At 45.8% G+C, this 17,473-nt stretch overlaps 2 protein-coding genes and 1 long non-coding RNA gene across 3 annotated transcripts; 2 read left to right on the top strand and 1 right to left on the bottom strand.

Moving 5' to 3' along the window:
- LOC131681898 (uncharacterized) lies at nucleotides 1–1,026 on the bottom strand. Its single transcript, XR_009303991.1, has 3 exons — nucleotides 934–1,026; nucleotides 633–869; nucleotides 1–577 (listed from the first exon to the last, which is right to left on the bottom strand). It is a non-coding gene; the product is annotated as an uncharacterized LOC131681898 (long non-coding RNA).
- A 3,100-nt stretch (nucleotides 1,027–4,126) lies between these two features.
- On the top strand, nucleotides 4,127–7,155 carry LOC131685226 (cell division cycle 5-like protein). Its single transcript, XM_058968805.1, has 3 exons — nucleotides 4,127–4,314; nucleotides 4,385–5,974; nucleotides 6,037–7,155. The coding sequence occupies exons 1-3, from the start codon at nucleotides 4,270–4,272 to the stop codon at nucleotides 7,036–7,038; spliced, it is 2,637 nt and encodes an 878-aa protein (XP_058824788.1). The 5' UTR covers nucleotides 4,127–4,269; the 3' UTR covers nucleotides 7,039–7,155.
- Nucleotides 7,156–7,411: 256 nt separating this feature from the next.
- LOC131680927 (uncharacterized) lies at nucleotides 7,412–10,483 on the top strand. The gene is made up of 3 exons (XM_058961645.1): nucleotides 7,412–8,458; nucleotides 8,535–10,067; nucleotides 10,145–10,483. Exons 1-3 carry the CDS (start codon nucleotides 7,412–7,414, stop codon nucleotides 10,481–10,483), a joined length of 2,919 nt encoding a protein of 972 aa, XP_058817628.1.
- The last annotated feature ends 6,990 nt before the right edge of the window (nucleotides 10,484–17,473 follow it).

Below are 17,473 nucleotides of genomic sequence, written 5' to 3'. Positions count from 1 at the left end.
GATAAATGCTAAGTATTTGTTAAACATTATTTAAAAATAAACTCTGCGAAGGCGATCTTGATTTTTGAGCACGTATCACTTGCTCCGAAACCGATGTAGTCGAATATTTTGCACAATTCATTCTGCAAATGCTCAATACAAAACAACTACGGAAGCGGTCTTATCGGCAGACTTGTGAAGTATTTTTCTTTGGAGGTTAATTAAAACTGCGGACGATAGCCGGCTGGACATTATCTTGCCATGTCATTTACTTTCCCTTTTCATCGTATTGATTTACGGCCTGCAGTGAACCCACATGTTCTTGTTACTACTAATTGACACGAAAACCATCCAAAACAGTTTCATTCACTACTCCGAACTACTGGACTACTGTCGAAGCTTCCATTATAGTAAAAATCCGGTAGATTGTAAATAGTCGAAAAAGGCTTTCATAAGACTATCTAGTAGTATTACTAACAGTAAGGATGATAGCGGTTTTTCATCCTATACTAATCTCAGCCATGATCAAGAAGTTAACAAAACAGAGCCGCTCCGTTTTGGACTCAAAAGGGTACTTTTTCTAAAAGCGGTCGGTGTGCTGTAAACAATAAGTAATATTAGTGTAATGAATTATAACGAAAGACACTTCTTACCGGTAGCAATGTTACCGATGATGATAACAGTTTCACTGCCTTATAATGAAAAGCTGTATTGCAATTGTTTATCCGCTTCGTATTCAGCGGATTTTCATGAGCCACGATTGGGAGCTAAAGACACTGTACATAGCAAAGAAACGACGATGGAATAGGAATTTCGATTCAAAAAGTGAAAATTCAATTCCAAACAGAACACGGCGTTTCATCGTTATTAAATCAAGCGATAGCGAATCCCTGGAATATGTGAAAGTAGAGATGTTCTTATTTTGATTTGATACGTGATGTGATGAACAACCACCAGATTAAAACGATTTTATATTCGGTAAGATTGGCATTAAGTAGTTATAACGAAAAAATATAATCACGAAGTTTCTTATGCTTAACATTCGTTGTCACTTTTTTGTTGCTCTAAATAACATGGGTTGCTATGGAATCAACGTAGAATGAATTATTGTGGAATCGCGGTTGCCAGATCGATTTATGCAATAGCATACAGTGTAAATCTTCAAAGTCTGCAAACTTCTGCAAGATACTTGAGGGAGGAAAGAAGTGCGATGATTTTTATAATAATCCAAAATGTTAAATATTTGTTGAAATTTCATGATAAACGCTTTGTATTACAAAATATCTGCAATCTGCAAAAAATCTGCAGTGTAATTGAAAAATCTGCAGATTTTCTGATAAATTTGGAGAACTGGCATCTTTTTTCATTCACCACTTGAAATTCATCCAAATGGTGTAAAAAAATGGAGAAATGAGTCAAGATGGATCTTCAGAATATGGGGTGAAATGAGCAGTTCGCCGATTTTTTTATTTTTTTAATAGTTAGAGGCACTTAAAACTGGCGGCAATATGAAATTTCGACTCAGGGATAAAAAATGAAGCATTTTAGCAATTAAAATTTTTTGACAAGAAACGTCTATTGAATGCACGCATTGTATTTTTGTTGAATAATCAATTGAAACCGAATGTTACTGAATTTTGACGTTTAAATGTTATTGTAGAATGCAAGTAGAATAATTTCATAAACGCAAATAATAAAATTAGTACAAATGGAATTACTAGTGATTTTTCAAGATTCTTGTGTTTTGTATTATTTTTTAATATTTTGATTATAGAGGTTTTAACCTTAGGGTCATTCGCCTCGTTTCTGGTTAGAGTAATCTCTTGTGGAAAAATCTCTAACCCTATGTGCGGGGTTGGGAATCGAACCCAGGTAAGCTGCGTACAATCTTGTGCTTTGCATTCTCAATTCATCGAGCGTTGGTTTCGATTCTATTCCCCCAACGAGTGTTGATTTATAATGCAACCTATATATCTAAACAAAATGATCCATCGCAATGTAAACTTCGAACTTGCAAGATTTCAGAGCTTCACTATTTAGGGTAAACATTAAACCATTGTTTATGTCGATAAATTGAGCGAATTCTTGATCAAAAATTTCCTACTGATGCTAGTAGGAAGTTTCGGATTTATTTATGTTCACGTCCCCTGGGAGTATTTTCAAATGTACGGGATGTTTATTTCCATTAAAGATTATGGGATTGTTCCTCTGAATCAAATTCTGATTGATTTCTGCCTACTTGTCATTCTAATGATTCACCGATTCTGAGTCCGTTTGCTGGGAGTCCCAATTCCGAGAAAAGGAATGGGGAATGAACTGCCTCTCGGTATAAATGTGTTCACCAGTACCAATATATCCCTTTTGGACTTCTTTTCTATGAAGTAATACGAATTATGGTATTGTTCATACCAAAATCAGAACATACCTTTGTGCAGCAGCATTATGGAAACATTCCCAAGCAACCAGAAGTTCGGATAATACTTAAAAAGCACACTTTAAAGTTCACATAAAGTTCTTAGCGAACTTTCAGGCTGCTTAAGCTTCAATGGAACTTGAAAGCTGCTTAAGCCGCTATTAGTACACAAAACGTATCGCAAAATTACTTAAAACGGGAAGCTTATGCAGCTCCCTTATGCTCACTTTTGGTTGCTTGGGTTCTTATATATTCCAGTGGTGTTTATTATTTTTTTCAATAGTACGCTATTTTCCATGGTATTAATCTGGGACGGGACATGCGAAGACGGTCTTCTTTTTCTCTTCCGATATTGATGTTATTTTGCAGGAAAAAATCCGCTTGCAAAATAATTTCAAGCAAATGTCGATGATATTGCTGTGCCGATGCGGCATAAATTTCTGCCGATGAGGTACAGATATGTTCCGAAAATAATAGAGCTCAACCCGAGGGGAACGACACTCCGTGATTTGTTGATGGAATAAACTTATAATTTAAAATTCTGATTGGATTTATAAAAAATGGTATAGATTATATCAAAATGGATTCGAATTTACTACATTAATTGATAATGGTTTGGAATGGCCGAGGATAGTTTCAAATGTGTCATAAAAAATAAATTGAATTGCTCGAAATTCACGTTTTGACAGTTTCAGTGCTCGATAAAATCAAGACAAAACATTGCCAGCAGCATAACTGCAGGAACAAATCAAAATAAAAACATAAATTTTGTTGCCAGGAATGTTTCGAAAATAGAGCATGCAGAGTTGCCAGTTACATCAAATTGATCGTAATTCGAGCAAAATTGGATTGAGATTGGATAAATTTGTTGATTTTTTTTCAAATATTTTAGCAATACTCGATGTGATAGAAATTTTTTTAAATTTTCTAAAATTGCCGAAAAAATGAAAATTCATGCAAAATCGAACGGAATATAACAATTATTATTCTGAAGTGACGTTCCCCTCGGGATCCCCAGTCTTTGTCTTAGCATTTTGCCTTATCGGCTAAACGCCAGATTAGCACAATTTATGTGAGTTTCGGTTCAGTGCATCATCCCTGTCAAAAAAAATGCGGACGAACATGGTCAGGCGATTTAAAAAGTTTGACGTTTGACTCAACTCGCCTGTGCTAATTGCCCCTAGGAACAAATGCAATTTGCGAATGCGAATTTCAATACTTAGACAAATTTTCTGGCGGCTGAAATGGACTTGGTTGTTTTTTGCGTTTTTCAAACATGGCGGTTCATGTTTGGCTTAAGTTTAATTTTTTTTTTAAACAATTGGCGCGTTCCCGCTTGTATTTTGTTTGTTTAGTGCACTTAATTTAGCCAACGAATGTGGAAAATTGTGGAATCGTGTGTAAGCGTAGTGGAACAAGATCTCTTAGTCTAAATGAAAGTCAGATTGTGGTAAGTTTTGGTGTGCAATACGAATTTCACCATCGATTCTTCCTATAGTCTGGTGGTGATTACCTAGTGTACCGATAAATTTATGTGAGTAGATGGTGAATCCGTTGTTGCATATAAAATAGCCCCCTAATTGCCAGCAAATTGCTGGCAAATTGTAGGGCAATTAGCGCATCCGAGTTGGCAAATAGCCCTCCGCTAGCCAGCAACTTGCCCTTTTTGACTGGGATTTGCTGTCAAAAACTCCGAGGCGCATTTGTTTTGACCGTTTTGACAGTTCTTTTTTATGGTGATCAGTAATCGTGCGAATCCGTTCTGCAATTTTCTGATTCTTATTGACGGTATTATCAGAAATTATACCGTTTGAGAAAGAAGCATTAAGTGTAATATTTATCTACTGTTGAATAAAATCGATTAATCAATCTCCAAGATGCCACGAATTATGATAAAGGGTGGTGTCTGGCGAAACACCGAGGTACGTACCAATTTCAGTCTCTATACCGAGTGTGTGTAGAAAAAGGTATTGATTTCTGACCATTTCGCAGGATGAAATCCTAAAAGCGGCTGTTATGAAATATGGCAAAAACCAGTGGTCTCGAATCGCTTCTCTGCTCCATAGGAAATCAGCTAAACAATGCAAAGCACGTTGGTATGAATGGCTGGATCCGAGCATTAAGAAAACCGAATGGTCTCGGGAGGAGGACGAGAAGCTGCTGCATTTGGCCAAGCTGATGCCAACGCAATGGCGCACGATTGCACCAATTATTGGCCGAACGGCGGCTCAGTGCTTGGAGCGGTACGAGTATCTACTGGACCAAGCCCAACGCAAAGAGGAAGGCGAAGATGGAGGTATGGATGATCCGAGGAAGCTGAAACCAGGAGAAATAGATCCAAATCCTGAGACAAAACCAGCCCGTCCGGATCCGAAAGATATGGACGAAGATGAATTGGAGATGCTGTCGGAAGCGAGAGCTCGCTTGGCTAACACACAGGGTAAGAAAGCAAAAAGAAAAGCTCGTGAGAAACAGTTGGAGGAAGCAAGACGGTTGGCTGCGTTGCAGAAGCGACGAGAATTGCGTGCTGCTGGTATTGGTCTGGGTAATCGAAAACGGAAACTCAAAGGAATCGATTACAACTCGGAGATTCCGTTTGAGAAAACTCCTGCTTTGGGATTTTACGATACGTCAGAGGAACATGTGGTCCCCATCGCAGCGGATTTTTCCAGTCTTCGTCAGCAGAATCTTGATGGTGAGTTGCGAACTGAGAAGGAAGCTCGCGAACGAAAGAAGGACAAGGAAAAGATTAAACAGAAGAAGGAGAATGATATCCCACTTGCGATGCTTCAAAATCAGGAACCGGCAAAGAAGCGGTCAAAATTAGTTTTGCCTGAGCCCCAAATTTCCGACCAAGAGCTGCAACAAGTTGTCAAGTTGGGACGCGCCAGTGAAATAGCTAAGGAAGTAGCTTCCGAGTCCGGAGTAGAAACTACTGATGCGCTTCTCGCTGACTACAGCATTACTCCGCAGGTAGCGATGACTCCCAGAACTCCCGCACCGGTTACAGATCGTATCCTACAGGAAGCTCAAAACATGATGGCTCTCACACACGTTGATACACCGCTCAAAGGTGGCGCTAATACTCCACTCATTCAGTCCGATTTTTCGGGAGCTTTGCCCCAGAGTCAAGTGGTAGCTACTCCGAACACAATTTTATCCACACCGTTTCGTTCGGTACGTGGACCGGATGGAGCAGCCACTCCAGCCGGTTTCCTAACACCGGCCTCGGGTGCTTTAGTTCCGGTTGGAACAACGCCCGGTGGTCAACCGGGAGCAACTCCTAATTTCGTTCGAGATAAGCTTAACATTAACACGGAGGAATCCTTGGCCGTTAGTGAAACTCCGGCCGCTTATAAAAATTATCAAAAGCAGCTGAAATCATCACTAAAAATGGGACTCGCTTCACTGCCTACACCTAGAAACGATTACGAAATTGTGGTGCCAGAAAATGAGTCTGATGCCGCCATGCATGACGGAACCGATGCAGAACGTATGGTAGCCGATCAGGCCGATGTCGACGCTCAGAAAAAACGTGAGCAGCAAGCTAAGGAAGCGAAAGAGCTGTCACTACGGTCGCAGGTCAGTGTTCAAAACAGAATTTGCAAATGTAGTTTGTTAATAAATGTCTTCCCTTATTCCAGGTCATTCAGCGCGAACTACCTCGCCCGTTGGATATCAACATGACCGTGTTGCGTCCATCCAACGAAATGCAAGGACTAACAGAGTTGCAGCGAGCGGAAGAGTTGGTCAAACAGGAAATGGTTAAAATGCTAAACTACGACGCGATTCGCAATCCGGTGATAAATCCACAAGCACCACCGACCAAAAAGAATCCCTTGTCGCAGCATCTGGCCTACCTGGAGCAGAACCCGTACGAGGATGTTGACGAGGCCGATCTGGATCAGGCCAAAGAAATGCTGCGCGAGGAAATGGGCATTGTCAAAGCTGGTATGGCTCACGGGGACTTGTCGCTAGAAAGTTACACCCAAGTCTGGCAAGAGTGTCTATCGCAGGTACTTTACCTACCCAGCCAAAATCGGTACACCAGAGCAAATCTCGCTAGTAAGAAGGATCGCATTGAATCCGCCGAGAAACGATTGGAAATCAACCGGAAGCATATGGCCAAAGAAGCCAAACGATGCGGCAAAATTGAGAAAAAGTTGAAGATCCTCACCGGAGGCTACCAGGCAAGGGCACAAGCTTTGATTAAACAGTTTCAGGATACAAATGAACAGATTGAGCAAAACAATTTGGCGCTATCTACTTTCAAGTTTCTGGCTGCTCAGGAAGATTTGGCCATTCCGAAGCGAATGGAATCTCTGACGGAGGACGTGATGAGGCAGACCGAACGTGAAAAGGCATTACAGAAGCGATACTCACAGCTGATCGAAGAATTCAGGGAGCTGTCCAGAGAAGAGCGACCGAGAGTACAGTATCTGTCACAACAACAGCAACCACCACCGCAGCAAATAGTTGAAGTGTCTAAGCAAAATGGAAGCAAGGAGGTAGAAATTCAAGAAAGGGAGAATGATACGGTTGAAGACGAACGATCAAATGAATTGCAGCCACTCGAGCAGCTTGCAGAACAGAATGACGTCGCTATGGATTGTCAGGAGGATGGTGAAGACGACCAGCAAGACTAGGGAATACGACTGGCTGCGGAAATATTTAAGCGTTTAAGTTACATTGTTCTATACCTAATGATTGTGCTAGACAATGGCTTAATAAACTGCTCATGAGCGTTCAATTGATAAATCGAATTGCATACTGAAAGCGTTTTATATGTTGTCTTGTTTCGAAAGAATGTGGTGTATGTATTTGTTTTTATTTGTTGTAAAGCTTTTACGCCGACCCAGCACTCGTTCAGTAGTTAGACCATACTACCGATTTCGTCAATCGTGTCCCAGAGTGAGGAACTCTGAATAGAAAAGATAACCATGAACCCTTCTCCTCTAATCTCCGGATTTCATTTTAATACACGATGTTCCATGTCACATTTCACTAAATTCGCAACTAATGAAGGGACCAGACTTGTTGGTGCTACTGCCAGGCGTAATTTGTAAGTTCCGCGAAAGACGTATCGGGTTTGGAGGCGACATCGAGAAAATGTTTCATCAAATACGAATCAAACCTAAAGATACTCATGCTCAACGATTCCTGTTCCGCTTCGACGAGAGACTGGCGCCAGATGTCTATATTATGGATGTAGCGACATTTGGTGCTAGTTGCTCGCCATGCTCTGCACAGCAAGTGATGCACCGCAACGCAGATGAAGGTAGCAAAGAATTTCCTGAAGCATCGGCAGCAATCAAGGAGAAAACCTACATGGACGATTATTTTGACAGCGCCGATACACCAGAAGAAGCATCAGAACGTGCGCTGCAGGTGAAGTTGATTCATTCACGAGGTGGGTTCAACATGCGGAATTGGGTCAGCAACAGCGCCGAGGTCTTGCAACCTCTAGGAGAATCGTCCGAGCAAAGGCTGCTTTCTATCGACTGCAGCAAAGAAGAAAAACGGCAGAGGGTTCTTGGAATAGCCTGGGATCCTGAAAAAGATATTTTTGTGTTTTCTACAAGTTGGCACAGTGATCTAGTTCCGTATGTACTTCGGGATCAGAAACCAACGAAGCGAATAGCTCTACGTATCATCATGAGCCTCTTTGACCCGTTAGGAATACTTGCACCATTTTTAATCCATGGCCGAATGTTGATCCAAGATTTCTGGCGGCTCAACTTGGGCTGGGACACCAAAGTAGGCGATAAGGAGTATGAGAAGTGGCCACAATGGCTCAACTTGCTTCCGGCTATCAGTAGTCTGGAGATCCCACGGTACTATTTCAGAAAGACTTGTCCTGACAGTTACGAAACGTTGCAGATGCACATCTTTACTGATGCTAGCGAGCTGGGATATGGTTGCGCTACCTATTTCCGTGTTGTAACAAGCCGAGGAACGATAGTAGCGCTAGTTATGACTCGAAGTAAAGTGGCCCCACTCAAGTATCAATCCATTCCGTGGATGGAGTTACAAGCAGCGCTTTTGGGAACAAGGATGATGCAAACCGTATGTGATAATCACACACTTCCAATCAAGGAAAAATATTTGCATATAGACTCCGATACTCTGGATTCGCTCGCAGCACCGCAACTACAAACAGTTTGTGGTGTACCGAGTAGGAGAAATACTGTCCTCGACCGATCCGGCGAATTGGCGACATGTACCTTCCAAAGATAATCTAGCGGATTGCTTGACAAAGTGGGGTAAGGACACTGTACCCGATTCGAACGGAAGATGGTTCAATGGTAGGAATTCCTTTCTCTATCAGGACATGCAAAACTGGCCAAAACAGAAACCGGTAGCGGAGCCCATCGAGGAGCTGAGAGCTCATCGCCTATTGCATCACATCACGGTACCCGAATGTTTGATGGATTTCGGACGATTCTCAAAGTGGAGCGTTTTACTTCGGACTGTGGCACTGGTACATCGGTTTGTGTCCAACTGCCGTCAGAAAATGGCGGGACTCACTATCGAGACTATCAGGGCCACCAAAAACCAATACAAGCTCTCATCGCGGACAATCCCTGTCGTGATCGTTCCTCTGCGCCAGCACGAATACCTAAAGGCTGAACAGCACCTGTGGCGAGTGGCACAGAATGACTCTTACGAAGTACGAATCCTCCTAAACAACCGAGATGAGCCGCAACCAATCGAATGGACTAACCTGGAAAAATCTAGCCCACTGTACAAGTTGTCTCCCTTTGCGGACCAGTTTGGTGTCATAAGAGTGGAAGGACGGACGGCCAACGCGAGCTACGTAACATTCGACGCTCGATTTCCAGTAATACTACCGAGAAGTCACCAGATTACCACACTAATGTTGAACGACTATCACTGTCGCTACGGTCACGCCAACCGTGAGACGGTAGTCAACGAGGTCCGACAGCGATTTTACATCTTCAACGTGCGAGCGGCTGTAGGCAAAGTAATGAGAGAATGTCAACGTTGTAAGATTGCAAAGTGCAAACCACAGTACCCGCGAATGGCTCTCCCTCTCCCCAAAGAACGATTAACTCCATTTATCCGGCCGTTCTGTTACGTGGGCGTGGACTACCTAGGCCCGCTTGAAGTGACAGTTGGACGTCGAAAGGAAAAACATTACGTGGTTGTCTTCACATGCCTAGTTACGCGAGCTGTCCATCTCGAGGTGGCTCATTGTTTATTCACAGACTCCTGCATCATGGCCGTGAGAAGATTTGTTCGCAAACGAGGTTCACCGGCGGAAATATGCTCGGACAACGGTACCAATTTCGTCGGAGCCAGCAACGAGTTGATCAAGCAGATCAAGGACATCAACAGCGAGTGCGCTGACACTTTTACTGATGCTCGTACTAAATGGACATTCAACCCGCCGTCTGCACCACACATGGGTGGCGTGTGGGAACGCATGATGAGGAGTGTCAAAGAAGCGATGAGGGCGCTTGATGACGGGCGTAAACTGAATGATGAAATACTACTCACGGTGCTGGCTGAGACGGAGGGATTTATCAACTCTCGACCACTAACCTATATGCCACAAGAGTCCGCGGATAGCGAAGCCATCACACCGAATCACTTTACCCTTGGAAACTCTTCCGGTGCTCATGATAAATTCAGGACTCCAGTTGACTTGGCCGTGGCGTTGAGAAGCAGTTTCTTTCAGATGCAGTCTGGAACCGTTGGCTGAAGGAATATTTCCCCACATTGAACAAGCGCTCGAAATGGTTCACGGAGAGTAAGCCGGTGCGGGTCGGTGGCCTGGTTTACGTAGCCGAAGGGGATCGTCGCACATGGGTACGTGGTAAAGTACAACAGGTAATTGCCGGAAATGATGGCAGAGTACGGCAAGCGATCGTGAGGACAGCTGGCGGTAGAGAGTTAAAGCGACCGGTCGTCAAGCTAGCGGTTATGGAGGTAACTGCTGCTGAATCCTACGAGGAGTTCGATGGCCCGCGTCAGGACCCACGGGGCGGGGGATGTTCCGGCATCACTGCGACACGGACTGATCTGATGGGCGACCCCTTGTTCAACGGAGTGGAGAAACGTCAGTAAAAATTATGCGAACGTCATTGCGGGATAACCTGAAAACTGACATTATCACGTGGAACCTAAAGTGGAGAGTTCAGTTAATTTCCAAAATTATATTAAAAGATTACTACCTACTAGCGAGTGTAGGAAACCTGGAAAAAGGAATAATTACGATACTATTAAATTTAATTGAAGGTAGGAACACTTTGAATTTGCGAATTACTTACCTTATTCCATGCTTAAAAATACCTAAATGTAACTTTAACCTGAAAATACTTACCTTTAGGAGAAAATTGAATAACCCATACTTACCTGCGTACATCGACTGAATTAAAATTGATTGTTTCGAATAGCCAGAATAGAAGGGAAGACTTGATGTAAGTAATCTACTTTATTATATACCACGTTTCTTGCAAATACATACTTATTACAGCTTTGAGCTGCTGCACTGAGCGTGGGGCTGCTACAAGGAGTTTCCCAATATCCAAACAATCCTCCGAACATACACATGACTACTTCAGAGGACTGTGCTCATGCACTTTGCTTGATTCCAGGTCTACTGCACGGCATGGTATTTTACATGCGCTCCTCTCTGCGTTGATCAATTGCATGCCGTGGTAGATCCAGCGTTCCCTGTTGGAGGGTGGCGTCCGGTTCAGTGGTGCCTCGACGACCCTATACTAATACCGCGGTCTGTCCAACGATACCGGGTGAAAGATTGCGTCCGCTTCACTGGTGTCTCGACGATTTAAACCACCGATTCGCTACCGACTACTCGGAATAGCCCCTACGTTGGATCTTTCCTACTCCGACGAAGAGTTCCCCGGCAGTGAAAGATTCCGAAACCGATGGTAGCCAGACAGATAGCGAGGTTGGTTCTGCGATTCTGGGTGGTGGGTGTCTTCCAGTTCACAGGCGCCCCGCGAACCATTTGCCGGTGCTCCTTGACGATCTACTCGAACTAGTCCCCAGCGATGGGCCTAGCCTGCTCCGATGGAGAAATTTCCCGATGTCGAAAGTTCTCTCAAGACCGTTATCTCGATGCTGGTCGGTTAGATGCCGAGGTCAGTCCTGCGAGTCCGGTCGGGTCTCAGAAGCCCCGACGATCTATCGTCGACGATGCGTGTGCTAAGTCTAGTCCCCGGCGGTGGATCTAGCCTACTTCGGTCGTGCGCTTTATCATGGTGCTCATGCGTTTCCTCTGTATCACTGCATACGGTGCAGAAACAGCAAACTCGCGTGGCCGAACCTATTCAGATACTTCTTGAAAAAGCCAAGAACTGCGTCATGCGGAAGTTCACTTCACAATGCGCTCTGTTCACCCACACCTACAGGCAGGGAATTAGTCGATGGATCCATCTACCGTTTACAGCGTTATCTCCCTGAGGTGGCCACTTGCTTAGGGTATCGTTTACGGACTCCTCTCGTTCCTAGATCCCTATATCACTCGCTATCTTCTTCGAGTAGAAGGTTTATGGGAATCGTTCCAGCTATCACGTAGGCTGCCTCTAACGAGATAGTTCGGTACGCGCTAGACACCCGCATGGCCATCAGCCTGAACGTGCTGTTCAGCCGAGATGTGTTCCTCTTCATCTGCAGTGCCGTCACCCAAGCAGGTCCTGCGTATCATCTGAGCACCGATGTGGAGACACTCGCCAGTTGTCGTTTTATACTGCTGCTGATCGCCAAATTTTTGGCATGATCCGAGATAGTGCCGAGATCACTTTTACGACCCTCCCGCATGTGTGGCTATTGAAGCTTAGCCGGTCGTCTAACATCACTCCCAGTTGTCTAACTTACCGATTTGAGTTGATGATATACTCTCCGACCGAAATACTGCCTACTGCTTTCCGGTTGCTTATCAAAACCATCTTAGTTGTGAGCTAACGTCAGCTTCTTCTCGGGCATCCAGTCTTCCGCAACATCTATCGCCTCCGTTGCGAGTACTTGTACTTCCTCTAGTGATTCGCCGGTCACTAGCAGCACCACGTCATCCGCAAAACCGACAATCTTCACGTCCCTGGGGAGGCTCAGCTTCAGCACTCCGTCGTACATGGCATTTCAGAGTTGGGCCGAGTATGGAACCTTGTGGAAAAGCCGCTGTTACGGTTACACTTCTTTTTCCGGCATCAGATTGGTAGATCAATTGCCGGTTCTGGAAGTAGCTCCTCAGAATCCTACAGAGGTAATCAGGAGCTCTCAGTCTGTGCAGAGAATCGGCGATTGTGGCCCAACTAGCGAGGCGTTTTTTTACGCCCAGTGCAACCAATCCGCAGTAGCGGTTACCTCTTCTCTTTCGCTTCTGCGCAGCCTCCATAGTTTCTATCTTTTCGGAAACCGGACTGCATATTGGATAGTCCATTTTCCCCCTCTGTGTATGTTTGTAAGCCTGCTAAGGATTACTCTTTCAAGCACCTTGCCGACTCTATCCAACAGGCATATCGGCCTGTATGCTAAAGGATCTCCAGGGTGCTTACCTGGCTTCGGCAACAGCACTAGTTTTTGTCGCTTTCAGATGTCGGGGAAGTCACCATCGTCGATGCACTTTTGCAACGCGGTTCTAAACATATCCGAGTTCGATAGGATTGCTATTTTCAGAGCCACGTTGGGGATATCATCTGGTCCCGGGGCCTTTTTGGTTCTCAAGGCTTTTGCCACCTCCATCAGCTCCTCGTTGGTTACCCGAGCTTCTTCTTCGAAGTCATACTGCGTTCCGTATGGCGTGGCGGCCAGGCCGCCGGTTCATGCTGTGGAAATAGCGTTTCTACGATGACTCATCCTCTCCAGGCACCTATCCGGTGGTACTGCCGGTCCTCATATCTTCGCCATGGCAACTCTATAGGCGTCGACCCACGGATTTGAATTGGCGTCTTCTAGGCCTGCTTTCTTATTGAGCTTGATTTCTTTGTTAAGTGCGGCTCTTGTCGCCTTGTACGCTGGTCTTAGAACATCTCTTTCCGCGACGTTTCGGGCTCTCTGCATCTTCCTCCGGGCTCGGTGGCAGTATGCACGTAAGTCGGCAATCGCCGAATTCCACCAGAAAACTCGGCAGTGACTGTATCTTGGTTTACCTTCCCTTGGCATGGTTGCATCGCACGCTCTTGCTAATGCCGTTTACTGGATCGCTCGGTGGTCGCTGTGGCTGCACCCCTCGAACACTCTCCAATTTAAACTTCCAACCAGCCCGGGGCTGCAGAAGGTAACGTCAATAACTGAATGTCGTCCTTCGCGGCTGTAGGTGCTAGTTGTAGCATCGTTTGCAACTTCTACGTTCAGTTTTGCAAAAGCCTTGAGTAGACTACTCCCCCTTGAGTTGGTAAAGCGGCTGCCCCATTCTACCGTCCAAGCGTTGAAATCGCCGGCTACAACGACAGGTCTCCGATCGCTAAGCTCTTCTGTCAGCTTATCGAGCATTTCTGTGCATCTATCGGTCGTCCACCGCGGAGGTGCGCAGCAGCTGCAATAGAAGACTCCATTGATTTTGGCGATTATGAAGCCTTCATCCGCACGATAAACCGCTTCCTGAAATGGATATCTCCCCATCATCCAAATCACCGTTGATTTTGCGTTATCAGCTATCCAGTTTCCATCGCTGGCCCGGATACGGTAAGGCTCCGAAATGATAGCTATATTGCATTTAGATTCTACTACAGATTATCGCTGCAAGTGTTGTGCTGTGTCGCAATGGTTGAGGTTGATTTGCGTTACCTCCACTGTGACTTCGTTGCAGTCTCCTGTTTGAAGGCCGGACATCGTGGGTCTCCTGTAACGTGGTTGTTACCTTCTTCGGTTGCGCAGATCAGACAGCTCGGAGCCTGCCGGCAGTCTTTAGCCATGTGGCTGGCCTTTTTTCCACGCACCTTCTGTATAATTTGCTCCTGTCAGGTCCACCGCAGTTTCTCGCCAGATGGCCGAACTCTTGACATTTCCGCTCGCAGAGAGACACTCAATGGACATACCGACCAGCTAACTTTGATCTTGCCAATTTTAAGTGCCTTGTTCGCTGCTTCGACTGGAAGTCTAACTGAAGCCGCTTGCTTGCCGAAAGGTCCCTTCCTCATTCCGATCATCATCTGCACTTCTCCAAGCTCGCTCTGTTTTTCCAGAGCTTCTCTTAGCTCTTCTTCCGAGGATATCTCATCCAGGTCCTTACATTGGATGGTTGCCTCCGGACACAAGGCTCTCACTTTCACCGCTTCACCCATAGCTTTCTCGGTGAGCTCTTTATAAGTAGAGCTGTTTGACTTTGGTTCCTTTTTCAGTTCCGGAATCATCTCTCCGGTGCGGGTGCGCCTGATTTTCTTGACGTCTGAGCCCAGCTCCTTGAGTACCGGGTTTGTCCTCATTGCACGCAGTAGCTCCTCGTATGAGTCATCGTTACCTTTGACTATGGCTATGTCACCTTTGTTTTGTCCTATGAGAAGCTTTCGCTTTTCGGACCTATCCTTATCGTTCGCCCTCCGTTTTGTGCTGCCGACGGCTTCCCATTTGGTGTTTTTATCCACGTTGTTGGCTGCTTCGTTCGCTACGCGTACCACTTCACCCGAAGCCTCCTTGTGTTTCTTGGAACCTCCTGGTTTCGCATCACCTGGAGAAGCTCTTGGCCTCTTCGGTGTAGAGAGAGAGACGTCCCCTGTGGTTTGTCATTCGCCTCGTGAGACTCCCTCACTTTTGGTGGTGCCACTGTTTGTCTTATTTCCAAGGACTTCTTGTCCATGAACAGCTCCTTTCCGATTACCTCCGCTTTCTGCTCTAAGGTTCTGCATTTCTTGACGGTCAATCCGTTACCTTGTATCTTCAGGATCAGTGTCTTGATATCCTTGTGCACATTACTACTTTTGTCAACAAAGTTGTGCAGTTCGTTCTCCAGTTTTTTAGCTACTGCTATACTCGGCAAGCTTGGTTTTGGTCTATGGCTTTTGCTGCTTCTGTTGAAGTTGCGGCTGAGGCTGCTGTTGCTGTTGAGGCTGCTCCTGGTGTTGAAGCTGCGGCTGCTGTTTCTCCTGGTCGTGCTGTTGTTGCACTGGTTGGCTTTGCCGAGGTGGTGACCTCGTTAAACCGCTTTTGGCGAAGGGATTCGCCGCGTCTACTTCATATGTGTAAGTTTCTTGCTCCATTTTGTTGGCTCCCAACTCCCAACTGTATGTGTGTGTGCCGGTCTATTCAGTCTAGTTCCTGGAGGTGAATCTGGCTTACGCCGGCGAAGAGCTCCCCGGCGAAGGAAGTTCTCCCGATATTGATTCTTCTTTGGTTTTAGCTCCATGGGCCCTATTCTCACAGTCACGTCACTTGGTGACTAGAAGGAAATTTCCTTCTAGTCACTAGGTGACGTGACTGTGAGAATAGGGCCCCATAACTTCTTGAGCCCTTTAGCTCCCTGTTCGGTGCCATTTAGCACCGCAACTCTTTTAAGTCCTTTGGTTTCCGTCTCGTTACATTTCGCCCCACTTCCCCGATGAGCCATTCAGCACCCGAATTTACTAAAATCTTGTTCGCGAACTAATCGGTTTAGTCCCTGACAATGGATCTAGCCTACTCCAACGGAGAATTCCCCGGAGAGAGAGAGGGTCTCCCGAAACCGAGCAGTAGATTTCTCCCGATACCGATATTCGTTTCCGTGAGCCATTTAGCTCCCCGGTTCGTCCCGATCTACTCGATCTAGTCCCCGGTGGTGGATCTAGCCTACTCAACGAGCCAGGCAGTAGGTGCTGAGGTCCATCCAGCGATTCCGGGTAGAGCGCAGCTTTCGGTTGACAGGCGCCTCAACGACCCTCTGCTAGCTATTCGATGCGGTCTACTTGGTCTAATCTCCGGCGGTGGATCTGGCCTACTCACGAGCTACCCGGTAGGGTGTCGAGGTCGGTTCGGCGATTCCGGCGAAGCCTGACGACCGGTTCGCTGGCGCCCCGGCGACTCAAACCCAGTGCTTCGTCGCGTACTACTCAACTGGTCCCCGCCGGTGGACTCAGTCTACATCATCGGAGAGTGGAATTTCTCCCGAAACCCGATTTTTGGTTCCATGTACACTTTCTAGACAATGGCCCTACTTTGTTGGTCCCTTCGCCACTTCCTCTGCAGCTCGGAGAGTATACTCGTAACCACTCTATTGATAGCTGTCGTTATCGGACGCTGTAACCAGACAGCTCCTTGACCGCCGTTGCACTGCTGTGCGTTGCCATTGTAAAGCGCACTGCTGGCTGCTGCTTGTGCATCACCGGCTCCTATTTGCCGCGGACTTTGGACAGAGGGCTTGCAGTTGCTCTGTTCCCGAAGAACAGAGGGCTCGCTTACTCATCTACTTGTCACTGGCTTTGGGAGTTGATTTTGCTGATGGCTGCTGCTGTCCTTCCATCTCGGCGTCCTAATTGCAAGGGACTTGCTCGACCGTTGCGCACGCCTTATATAGCGGTAGTACTCGTTCTTGTTTCGGTTTTAGGAGGGGATTCTATACCGATGGCTAGCGGCAGTGCTCGCTCTCATCTCGAGATCGGAACGGGGTGAATCGTTAGAAGACAAGTACTAAGAATAATTTAATGTCCCAATCAGCGAAAGTAAAAGAGATGTCAATCAAATTGAATCGTGCTGATTTAATGCAAAGTTATTTATTTATTTATTTACTTTTATTCTTTCAACATACTATTTACTCTACAACAGCGTCACTGGTATGCTCATCGTGGCACATTTCTTCAACGTTATTGTGCACTGTCACACCAGGTATTATACCTATAATAATAATAATAATAATAATACCCATACGAACTTTTTCGAACTTAAGCCATTCAAAGACCACGGGTCCTATTCTCACAGTTCCGAGTGGGGTGGAGATAGCGTAGTTGGTAAATCGATTGCCTTGTACGCAGCTCACCTGAGTTCAATTCCCATGAGTCGGTGGGTCCACCTTCCTTTCTCCGCGTTGTATCACTCCAGCTGCCATTTAGCCAACGAGTCCGTTCGGACCAGTTTCCTTGCATTGCGTATATTTCTCCGCTGGCAGCATTCCACATCCTTAGCCAG

Source organism: Topomyia yanbarensis, chromosome 2 (genome assembly GCF_030247195.1).
Source record: "Topomyia yanbarensis strain Yona2022 chromosome 2, ASM3024719v1, whole genome shotgun sequence".
In the NCBI taxonomy this organism is placed as follows: domain Eukaryota; kingdom Metazoa; phylum Arthropoda; class Insecta; order Diptera; family Culicidae; genus Topomyia; species Topomyia yanbarensis.
The sequence above is the reverse complement of the archived record's forward strand: the minus strand, read 5'-3'. Positions and strand labels throughout refer to the sequence as shown.